This window comes from Chiroxiphia lanceolata, chromosome 1 (assembly GCF_009829145.1).
Source record: "Chiroxiphia lanceolata isolate bChiLan1 chromosome 1, bChiLan1.pri, whole genome shotgun sequence".
Lineage (NCBI taxonomy): Eukaryota > Metazoa > Chordata > Aves > Passeriformes > Pipridae > Chiroxiphia > Chiroxiphia lanceolata.
In genome coordinates, this window is record NC_045637.1 from 41291288 (window position 1) to 41303859 (window position 12572).

Sequence of the window (12572 nt, forward strand, 5' to 3'; positions counted from 1 at the left end):
ACAGATTTAGCTAATACTGATAACAGAGGAAAATATTTTTTTAAACTATTACTTATTGTGGAGGAATACAAAAAGGAAATCTACCTTTTTTATTTCTCTCTTTTTTTTTTCTTTTTTTTTTTACCAATGCTTCAATATGTCTGAATGAAGAAAGTATGGATAGGGATATTAGTGAGCAGACAGACTTTGTTGCTGTAAGTTGAGGAAGGTCATGCTGCTGTTTGTAAAATCTAGAAAGGATGTCTGGAAATAACTGTATCAAGGGCTTTAACAATATATTTCGTAATTGAGACAAGCCAGATAATGATCTGCAACTGGAAGTCACATTTTTTTTAATTTTTTTTTATTTAATTTTTTCATTCTCAGTATATATTTCCATGTGTTCTTCTAAGCATTTGCACATGCAGAGACTTACCTTGCCCATGTTTCTGATCAGAGGAGCATCTCTATCTTTAGAAATAGATAAAGAACTGTGGAATGTGAGGGATGATGTATTCACTCACTGTTTATCTGAAAGTATTTTTTCAAAAGCATGTGCATGTCTTTTTCATAACTCATGTAAAACTAACACTTGAAATTTTTGTTTCAGTTTCTAAATGATTTTATCAGTGGAAGTTATAAACTTCAGAGACCTAAAGAAATCATCATGAAGCTATATGTATTTTTGGTCAACACTGGAACTACCCTTACGTTTGATACTGAACTTGCTGTGCAAAAGTAAGAGAGTAAATTAATTATATATTGCTTGATTTTTTAAAATTAAAAAGCATATATAGTTGTTATATACTAGATTCTTGATAGATGATACTCAGTTATATTTTTAGTATGTTGATATAGTTTTCTCACAGGTGTTCATGTATTTGAGTGGATTTTGGTTGTGGGTTTTCTTCATTTTTTTGTGATTAGCATTTTCAATGCCTTGCCAGGTGATTCTTTGTGTTTGAGATCCCATTAAAGAGTAGAGAGGTTATTTACTTTCTGGAGCAGTGACAGAGACTGACCTACTCTTAGCTGAGTCTGGTAGTATTTTTGCTGCTTTTTGAAAAAAGCTGTCAGAATGACTTCTCGTCTTTTGTGCTCTTTTATTGAATGGTGTTTTTATTTATGATTCCTCTGTAAGAGTTTTGTTTTTCACTGGCTGACATCATAGAAGAAGTTGTGGAGGTTTTTCTTTTTCTCCTGTCAGTATGTTTATCCTGAAGAAAATGTGTGTTCTTTAATGTTTTTAGATTAGATGCTAAAGAATTGGCATGAAGGTTTTTGTGTCATTTTCTGGATGGGTAAAAGTGGGTTCTGTCCTGTGCTCTAAGGCTCCAAAATGTTTTACATCATCTTTCAAATGTGTGCTTTGTGTTGCATCCTTTTTTCACTGTTTTCATGTGCGAGACACATTGTAGGTAGCAAGAGCCAAGCTTACCTGCTGTCTTCGTGCTCTACCAGTGATGAATGAGTTACAACAAGTAGTTGTGCTTAAAAGACTTTTACCATGGATTTTGTACTCAAATGCATTGTTTTCTTTCTCCTGAATTCCTGTTTGTAATTTTCGTGACTCAGCAAGTGAATTCAGATTTTGAAAATTGTTTGTGGTGGAAGGGTTCTAAGACTGTGTCTACTGATTGTTTTTGTATGCTGTTCTCTAAAGCCTGTTGACACACAGGGTATTATGAGTGTGAAATACTGTTTCAGCCACTCTGGTTCTACCAGGTCGTTTGCAGATGTGCCCATACCCCTGTATGGTGTCCTAGTACATTTAGACATTACGTTTCTAAATCATGGTGAGTGAGGTACAGCATCTGAGCTGCCATTCCAGGCTCCTAATAATCCAGTAGGGGCCAACTTTTTGCTGATTTGGATAGTTGTCTGAAAAAGAAGCTTTCCAGCAAGTGAACCAAATGAAATCAGGGACTCTTCAGTTGAACCGTTTAATATCTTATTCTGTATATCTGTACATATAGACTTGGTCTTTCTAGGAAGACTAACTTTCTTGGGTTCTTTGCCTGTTTCCTTGTACATGGACAGGCCAAGCTATCTTCCTAAAGACCATGGAGATGATAGGTGAATGGTTACTGTAACACAGCTAGTAGGTACAAGCTTGTGCTCCTGAGAGGTTTGTAATGAGTTTGTGATGTTGTGTTGAATCGTGGTTATTTTAGATAATTGATCTTTATGAGCTTTATTTTTCAAGTACCATACAACCAGTACCATTGTTATGTTTCCTGACAGTTATATCAAAACCATTGATGCTTGTGTTGATTACTGTCTTCATACTCTGAAGCTTTTTAATATCTTTGCACAGGTACTACCACTGTGTGTTATAATTTGGTTCAGTAACTGTATCAGATTAGTATATTCTTGTTTATTTTGCTGTTTGCTTGTGTTTTAAAGAAAAAGTCTAGGACAGTCTAAAATAAGCAATAGTATCATCGCCTAGAAATCCAAGTATGAGGCTGGTAAACTGAGAACAGGGATGATCTATTGATATACTGTTTCTACATTGAAAGTGTCTGTGATGTTTACACAAATTTGTTGCATATATATGGATTGTTAAATTTCCTGTTACTATTCAGTGCTATTAATGCATTTCATGTAAATAAATCAGTCAATTTATTAGGTGAAACTGTGCTTACATTACACATAATGAAGTGTTGATATTCTTCTCTTGTAGGGTTTTATCAAGTCAGCTCTTTGTTCATGAAGTCTGCATTAAAAGAACGTAATACAACTTTTACAGTTGTTATCCTAAATGCTTGATATGACTTAATCCAGAATTTCAGCGTACAAACAGATCTTGGAAAAACATTACCAATGATGCACCAGTGATGCAGAGGCTGTCTTCTTTTAGCTGAGAGCTTATTAGTGGGATATCCAGAATGCAACATATTGTGACACTTAAGAAACTTAGAAATATGTCATTGTGCAGGATAAAAAGTAGTGCTTGTTTTAAAAATGTTCTACTTTGACACTGACAAGTCACCTGTGCCTCTTACAGGAGTATGTAAAATTAGAGACACCAATATGCTGATAGTGTCATCTTCTCTTCCCATTTCTTCCAGTGTGGCTGATCTGAAACATGCAATTCAAACAAAGTATAAGATTGCCATTCAGCACCAAGTGCTAGTAGTCAATGGAGGAGAGTGTATGGCACCAGACAGAAGAGTGTGTAGTTACAGTGCTGGAACAGTAAGTGCATACTGCATTCTTAGTCTAGACTGTCATTTATAGGGGAAGAAAAAGATGTTTTACTAAGGAGTTTTTAAGTATTTTTCCACAGTGTGCTGTTTGCTGGATTTCTTTAATTTGAGGAACAGTTCCTTCTGTATTCACCTTATACGTGTAGATTTTAACTTGTTCTTAAGACATGTTACCCACACAGTGGAATAATTGGTGATTAAACAGTATGTTGCTTTTACTCAGTCTTTGGTTTCATTTTCTTTTTTTGAGTATAGGACACCAATCCAATTTTTTTATTCAACAAAGAAATGATCCTGTGTGAACGTCCACCAGCTATCCCCAAAACTACGTTTTCAGCAGAGAATGAGATGGAATTGAAAGTAGAAGAATCTCTTATGATGCCTGCAGTGTTTCATACGGTAGCATCACGAACACAACTTGCTGTGGTAAGTAGATTCTTACTGTATTTGCACACCAAAGGAAAATATGTCAGAGGGGAAACTTGCTGTAAAATATGAAATAGTTTTTTCAAAAGGCAGTAAGAACGGCATGGTAGTGATGATGTATTCTTCAGAGCCTTTATCTCAGAGTATTTCAAGGTAAGTATTGAAATGTGCTTGCTTCTTTAGCATGTTCAGAGCTTCTTTCAAAAGCATAATATAAGACACCTTTATGGATGGATATGTTTACACCATTTGCAAAATAAAAGCAATCTGGTTGCTTTGGATGTATGCCTTAATGCGCTGCCTTGTTTTCAGTGTCCTCTGTTTGCCTCAACCTGAAATCAGAAAAGTAACTTTGGAAACATTGTTAACCCAAGTAGAAAATTAGCAGTATAATTTTTAAAAGCACCTTGCCAAGCTTCTGTTTCATGTTATGTGTCTGAACAACTGGTGAGGAATTAATAAAACTAAGCTTCCTTTTGCTAAAATTCAGATTACCTGTTATTGAGTACTGGCTTTTACTTGCATATATTTACTTGCAAACTAGTCAGAATCCGAATTTGATTACTTTTGTGTTATTTTAATTGAGAGAACTCGTTTCCTGCAGCGTGGTCAGTAAGATACCAAGTGTGCATGAAGTAGGAGCAGCAATTTTTTTGATGTGTTCAAAAAACTGACACAATGCCTTCAGTAGATGGGCTGATTGTGTTTCTTCTTGTTGGGAACTGATCTAATTTCTTTTCAATTTTTACATTTAAATGTATTAAATATATTTAATATCTCTAAAGGTTATTTAAGGTTCTGATGGCTGGGAGTGGGAGAATGGTTATATGTAGCACTTTGCACAAAATGAATAGTAATATATGTTTTGGTAATAAAATTTCTTGGTTTCAGTGACAACTTTATTACAGTCTAGAAGAATATTTAGTGCTTGAAATGGCTAGATTTTAATGCCATACAGCTGAATTCAGAGAAAAGTGTTAAGTTTTGCATATAGTACAGAGATTTTGTTTTTTCCATTGGCATCCTGACCTGTTGGGAGGGGGAATTTTTACTAAATAATCTGACCTTGACATACTGTTTGATTTAAGGCAAGGATTGAGTCTAGTAGACTCCTTCTCTTTCTCCCACCTGTTGACAGTTATTGCTGACTTTGTAAATAGGGCCTTGAGTTACTGGTTATCTGTGAATCACATGACTGTCATACGGGAAAGAGTGGATATTAATGTGAATTCAACTAAGGAGTGGGAGGTTTTCAATTGTGCTCCTTGAAGAGTGTGAGGATTCTGGGTTTTAGCAGCTGAAACTGAAAGTGGTTTAAAACCTTTTCTTGTGAAGTGCTAAGAGGAGGTTATAAAATAAGCAAGACTGGTAGCTGCTAAATACTTAACATTGATTTGATATGGAAGGGGGACTGTGGTAATTAGTATGGTCTTCGTGTTTGTGTTTTACTTAGGGTAATGGAAGTGAAAGGTGGTGGTACTCAGTCTCACATTTCTCATGGTTGATATTTTATCTTCTCCATCCCATCTCCTATTTTCTGGTCTTAAAAATTCTTAATATTGCTTTCAGTTTGATAAAGTTGCTATATAATGATGGAACATACTTAATTACTCTGGAATAAGCTTTTTTTATTCCAGGGATTTTATTGCTACTTAGACTTGAAAAAGATTGTTGGTGCTACCCAAGCTTCCCCCTTGATTCTGAAGGTTGCATTAATATGCAGAGCACAAGAGTTTATTGCAGTGTTTGTGCTTTTAAATATGCTATTTAGATCTTTACTGGCTCATTCTGATGGCAGGTTTGTAATACTATATATTTAGCTACAGACTGGAAAGTTTATGTAGAGAGAGTGATCTTGAGTTGATTTGTAAGAGGAAAATAAATCTTTCCATACTCAATGACACTTATTAGTATTATTGAAGGATGGGGTGGAGGGGAAGAATTCAGTATTTAAAGGTCTTTAAACTTGAATCTAAGTAGAATGGAGGTTTTATTTTTAGCCTGCAGATTTACCTTTGGGAAGATGATTATTTGTTCCCCACTTCTGCCAGTTCTTCCCTGCTTGTAAAAGGGCTGCAGTGACAGTAGACTTTTCTTTGGTGAAAAACTTGGAAATTTATTTAAAGGCTAAATAGGTAGTAATATTCGTAAATCTGAAATACTTTACACCCACAGTTAATTTTGTCCTAGATGTTAAATCTTTTAAAGCCATAGGATGTGTGTTAGGCTGTGAAAATGAATTGGGTACTTCTCTGGGGTGTCAGGGGAATGACAAAACTGTCATGTGTGGTGGAAGATGAGTAAATAGTCTGTTGTGATTTCAGATGTACCAAGGTGTGAAAACTGTATAAAGAAGTATTGTGGTATTGTGCTGAAGTAGTTATTTGTGATGCCTGCTTGAAGCGTATTGAGCAGTAATTCAGAAGAAACTGAGGGAGAACTGGGAATGTGGTTAGAACATGAATCTTCTTCAAGCTTCACCATAAGCCTCTTGCTTGGGAGGAAGAAGGAACATAGGATATTAATCCTTCTCAAAATCAGTTAAGATCTGGGGAGAGTTAGAAAGGCTCTGAACCTCTGTAGTTGTGTGATTGATGCATCCAAAGCCACAGAGAACACTGTATGGGAGACTTCCTGCAAAATAGACAGGAAAAGTCTACCATATAATGATCCAAGCTGTGTCTTTTTATTAATTTTAGAGAAACAATAACCTACTTTACCAGAAAAGCAGAATGACAGTACTTGATGATGGAGAGTTTTTTGCCTGTTGTAATTATTTAAGACATTTTAATTAATTAAATTTGGTAATTAATACTTACTACTAATGCATGTGCTAATACATGATGATAATGTTTGGGAGTAGGAAAATATAAGAGTTGCAATCTAGATTATTGCTCGTGATAAAGTCTTTCCTATTCTTGTCCACAACAAGAAGCAGTGATGCATAACTATGTAAAAGTAGAGGAGAATATTTGATAGCTACTGGTTTCTGTTTAATCTGCTATCTGTTCTGCCCAGAGGATCTATGATTTGACTTTTAAAATCAGACATAAGAAATTGTAAACAGCATATGAAATAGTAAAAATTGCTTTTAAGATGGCTGTTAACGTATTATGTATGCAAGAGTTCTTGGTTATCTCCTGTGCTTCATGCTCTAAGTCTACTGTAGTAATAGACAAACTCATTGTATGAAAGATTATGAATATTTCAGGGGGTGAAGACTTATTCCTCTCTTGTTTCCTCCTTCATTTTAAGCCTGCCTGAAAACTGTTCAGTTTAATTTTGGCATCTGTAATTTGAACTGTTATACCACTTGGCAACTATGCTGTAGAACTGTAGGAAAGGTGGGGTTTTTTTTAATTTGTTTTACCTTATTTTAAACCTTACTTGTACTGTGGAGAAAAGTGGACAGATTTTTTTATTCCCTTTTTCTGATCTCTACTTTGTATACACTGGTATATAACCTTAATTTTTTTCCCCCATAATAAATGTAACTCTGGATTCTCCTTTAAGAAGTATTTTTACTAGTCCATGCCTTTGTGGCCTTTCCTTCATTTTTTCTATGTCTAAAACTGGCCATTATTGACTTAAATTATACTTAGGCTTTCTGCATTTTTCTCTCTAATATTTGTTACTATTTGGGTATAACCACAGGTCATCTTAGTTCACAGTGGAGGCCCTGCATTCTTACAGCCTTTTGCATATGCATTTTTAGATAAGTATATGTAAAAGGAGCTTTTTTTTACCCGCAATTGAAACTAATTTCATTAACTTACATGTAGCCTTTTTTTTAGATTTCATAACTCCTAACCAAAAATTATTCCTGTGGGAAACTTATTACCTCATGTTTGGTTTTCAATGGTACTGTTAGTCATATCAAGATATATCAATTTTCTCTATGTTTTCATGATTTTAACATCTGTTACAGATTTCATTAAGTTCCTGTTCACTACCTATGATCTCATCATGTAGAATTCACGGTATAAAGATTAGGTAGCTTTAAAGAAGCTAAATCTGTTATCTGAACCTGTTCCTTTACCATTTAAACTGAAAATCTTGACATAGGTTTTACTCTACATGGCGTAATGTGTTTGTTTATGATTTTTTGGTTTTTTTAAATCTCTGTTAAAGCAACTTTCTAAGCCTGTTTTCATTTTATATCTCAGTGTTCTGATTTCTCTTGGACTAAAAACTTACCTTTGAGATATCTGTTCCTATGCGGTTCCAGCTTACCTTTTTACAAGGCTCTGGTTTCCCACCTCTCCCAGTTCAGCAGTTCTGACCTTGAGCTGGAGTATGTGGACAATGAGGTGCACACAGTGTTTGCAGAAAGTTACATACACACCAGCTTGGGAGAAGACAATCTGTTCTCTAGAGAGTGTGTTGTGCAGTAAACTATGTTGTGTCAATCTTGTCTAATCTTGTGGTCTTCTAACACTGCTCCTTAAAATAATTTCTGGTAGCTTAGCCTTTAAGAAAGGATTATTTATTTTTTTTCTTTAGTGATCTAACTGAAGTCCCCTTGTTATTTTTCCCACAAGGATATTGAAAACTTGGACTTTTTGTTAGTGGGTATGTTTCACATTTCATGTGATGGTGTTGCTGTCATGATTACTGTCAATTCCTGTGTGGTTTTTTTTTGAGAAGTGGAAATGAGGATGAGAAACTGTGTGGTCATTTAATTTGGTTGCCTAAAATCATAGCTGTAGTCATAGTACCTACATTATTCCTAGTTTAGTTTCAAACACTTCATAATATTTAAGCCAAGAAGTATAGTCATGCTTCCTGAAGGCTGTGTATCTATTTAGAGAAACGCTCTTTCTCTTCTACTGGAAAGCTGCTTTGAGACTCTTTGGAAAAGAGTTACTTTAAAATGTTCATGCTCCTTAAGGTAGTGTAGTGTTTGTAACAAGGGCGTGACCAAAGTAATTTTTTGGCTAAATTACTAGTCTAATGGTCAGACGCCATTCTAGCTCCTCCAGGGAAGTCCAGATTTCTTTGTAACTTGGATTAGTGATCAGTCTCAATCTTTTAAAGTAATTGAGAAAGTTGGGTTAAAATGGAATAGGTTTGTCCTAAGGGATAATGAAAGATGTGCTCTCAGGTAGATCTTTCCAAATGCTGCTCTAGCATTTGTTTTTGTTAACCTTTGTAACCAGAACTTTAGATCATGTTTTTAAAAAATTCACCAGAAAAAGAGTTGGATGGCTTGGAATCAAGGTGGTAGAAGTTAAAACTTACCTTGTACCATGGTTTGGTTACCTGACTGTGGTGGTTCTCAGTGTGTTTTTCAGTGGTAGATTCTATCATTTGACTTCTCCAAACCTGCTTATAATGTCAGTGTGAAGAACTAGTGAAAACAGTACTGAAGAAAAAGTCATTAAGCTGTGACTTACAGAATAACTTATTCTGTATTATGCTGGTGAAATAAGTACTTTCCAAGTATGAAATAAGTAATGAACTGTGTGGACAAATGCCCAAAAGATGCAGTCACCTGAAATGACCAATATTAAAGGAGACTGGAATAATCAACTGTCTACTGAAAGGAGACAAATTGCCATGAAATATCAAAGTCTCCCTCACAGTGAAGTTAACAGCTTTTAAAAGCTGAAATCATGAAGTGGTTATTCTGGTAGCTTTACTGATGGTTTAGTTGGAGGTGTATGCATTAGGGATAATGGTCTTGGTTATTAATTTTGGTAAAAAAGGTAACAGTTCCCTGTTGTGAATGCATTTGTCTGCTGATACAGTGTATGGGTCTGTGGAATTATACTTTCAAGGATCTTTTTTATTGATCTGAGGCTGATTTTTAGGGTGACTGAAACCTGTAAGGAGTCCTTTTTACAGGGTTTCAGGCACATGGCAATAGAGGACTTTGATGACTTGTTTCCTTTTACCACAGGGTTGTAGAGAATGGAAAGAACCCTGCATTTCCTGAGAACTTTTGTTCTTTAGAGGTAAGTCCAAAGACCACTTAAGACAAACAGACCTTGGTCAGATTTTGTTCATTCAGATGAGCAGAATTATGACAGTAGGATGCAAAGACAGTCTTGAAATTGATGCAAAACACTCTATGAGATAATTTCTGCTTTAGATTAAACATATTTTGTTACTTCTACTGGTTTTTGTTTGAAACATGGAAAATAGAAGTAATTATGATCAGAAGAATCGCCTAAACTTAGGTTGCAATTATCAAAGGAAATAATTCAACTAAATACTGTTAAAAAACCCAGCCAAAGATAAAAAGCTTTCTGGTTGCTCTGGGGATTTCTTGACAAATTTGGTAGTGAAGATATCTTTATTCTTCAACATAACAGCACGAGGAGATTAGCCTGAGTTTGTCTAGTCTTGTACTGGTGGTGGTGCTTCTCGAGGTCCACATTTCAGTGGTATGGTGAGGCTGTCAGTGTTCTAGGTATGCTGCTGTAGCCAAGTAGGATGAACGTAGCCCTACAAGGCAACTGAAGTTAACTTTTGTGCTCTGTGAACCATTGGGTGTCTGCCAAGAACCCTTGAGTGCGTCTGTGAAAAGTCAATGACAAAAGCAAGCCTGTTGTTAGGCAGGCTTCATTTTCTGTGCTGAAGCTGGCAACCTTACTGAGAAGCGTTAAAACATGTGTTGGACTGCAGGCCTTTATTTCTGTGCCTGACATAATTCAGTTTTTAGACTGTATTCATTTAGGAGAGCTGCTTAATTCTTTTCTGCATACAGCCATGCCAGTTATATGACATAAATTGGTCTTGATCCTTCTAAAGTAGCCTGAGATCTCCACAGAAATGTTGTCTGTGGAGATTGTAGGAAAAACAAACCAAATTACTTGAAACTTTATTTCAGAAGTGATGGAAAGTTGAGAAAGGTACATTTGTGTAGCTAAAAGCTACAACAAATTAAACATTTCTTAAGTACTTTTAAGTTATGTAGATACTCCAAAGGAAGAAAAAAACTTCACTGCTTTGTCTTCTTGCTGCAGAATCTCACATTTTGAAAGAAAGGTTGACTAAAATACATAAAATAGTGGTTTAACGTACTGTTCTTATTGCCTGCACTAGTGTCTGCTTAGTATAGTCTAAGACTGAAACAGTTCTGGCATGTGGACAAGTAGCTACTCCATGTGGTTTGAACTTCTTTAGAACCATCTACTTGCAACCTCCTGAATCCAGGGTAATATTCTTTACTGTTTAATGGGCTCATTTCATGGTATTGCCCAAATAACCAGCATCAAAGGCATCTGCCTATGTTTCTGTGGACTCCTAATTGCCTTCAGGTTCATCCATGCAGAGAGAATTCTACTGTTTGCCTCCCACCACCTAGAGAGAATTTCTTTGGCACTTGGGATGCACATGTAAAAATAACTTTGGGAGGATTATATTATGGAATGGTGTTGCAATACCTTGCATATGTGCCCTGAAGCATTTGTCTGTTTAGTTGTACAGTCTGACTGGTAGTCTATTAGTTTACAGGTAGCTTTGAAAACTTGTTATTTGAAAGAAACTTAGCTATGTTTTCAGGCTAATGAATTTTGATCTCAGTGTTAGTTCAGAAAAAAAAAGTGCCTCTGAGAGACGTCATATCTCAATAATTATGTTTGAGATGATTTATGAGCAATATTTATGATTGCTTTCATAAAGGGTTTTTTTGTTTTAATGTCCACATCTCCTGTGTATACATTAAGTAGCTGCAGCTCCTCTAACAGTGATATCTGGTTAAATACTTAGATGGCATTGGGGTATTTTTATATAATAGTTCCCTTGGACATGTCTGTTATATGACAACTCCTGATTCTGTTATGAGGCTTTTAAAAAATTAACAAATACTGATTTGCTGCTCTGGGAAATACTATTGTTCGGTCTCACTTTTCTGGGAACCAGACTGCTGGGACACAAGCTTCTGGTTTGGTTACCCAATCTACCACAGGGTAGATTCCTAGATACAGAGTGTCAGTGCTGGTCATCACTTGTGTAATAAGTGATCTCAGTTGTGAGGATTTTTTTTTTTCCTACTAAAATATATTGACTTGTGACTTCTGTTTTGTGTTTGAAAAGTGTTTTGCTGGGGAAACAACCTTGTTAAAACTAAAATACTAAACTGACAAATTTAAGGTTCTCAGGAGAGCATAAAAAATTATATAATAACGCTTCATAGGGCAACACTAACTTGTAACTTTTGACTTCCAGTGTGAACACAATAAACGGATCTCACTGAAAAAGCAAACATTGTCCACTAGTTAAGGGTATGTCTCTGGGTGGAAAATTTGGTCATATGAAGACTCGTGTCTACTTGAATGTGTTAAATACTTGAGCTGTGCCATGCTAAGTGAGTTTGTCCAAAGGAAAACAGAACTAACAAACACCTCTACCCAGGGCTTTTAAAGAAACGTTGGAGCCCAGTCTTTACTTTCCTAGTTAAACTGTAATACTCACTTGAAGGAACTGCATAAAAAGACTTCATAATCAGTTTTGATTTTGTAGGTGGCTTAAGTTGTTTCAGTCTTCAAACTACCGTGTGGTTCTGTATATACTCTCACTTCTGGAACTATTGGTGGTAGTTTGGAGGAAGAGAATAGTGTTTATGGATTGAAAGTAAAATGCTTATGTACGTTTCCAGGACATAGATTATAATACAACAGACACATTTAGTTACCTTTTCAGCTTCATGTTTTTGGTGCATTTTTTAGTATACCTTAGGATAAAACAGCCTGTTCTTTTGGTTCTTAATATGATAATTGAGGAAGCAGTAATTCTGCTTTTTTTTTTTTTATGTACTGTACAATTTGCCTTTAAGTAACTCACATACAATGTGAATTTAAGAAAATAAAAAAACTATTCAAGTTGTCAGTATTGCATTAGTCAGTTTATGGGCATATAAATTGTATGGACAAACTGGGTATAGTCTGGAGAAAATTACTTGCAGATTTCAGCACTGTCTGGATACTGTTCCAGTTGTGTTATTGGTTG

General features: G+C 35.5%; 1 protein-coding gene across 5 annotated transcripts in view; it reads left to right on the plus strand.

The window, feature by feature from the left end:
- RB1CC1 (RB1 inducible coiled-coil 1) overlaps positions 1–12572 on the plus strand; it is a 72066-nt gene that overhangs the window by 14484 nt on the left and 45010 nt on the right. For 4 of the 5 annotated variants that reach the window (XM_032687056.1, XM_032687072.1, XM_032687082.1 and 1 more), the window contains exons 3-5: positions 590–717; positions 3054–3180; positions 3447–3617. In XM_032687056.1, coding sequence (XP_032542947.1) covers positions 647–717; positions 3054–3180; positions 3447–3617 — 369 coding nt within the window. In that variant the 5' untranslated portion in view covers positions 590–646. Of the gene's footprint in view, positions 1–589; positions 718–3053; positions 3181–3446; positions 3618–9519; positions 9575–12572 lie in introns of those variants that run through there. The other variant, XM_032687090.1, reaches the window with a different exon arrangement.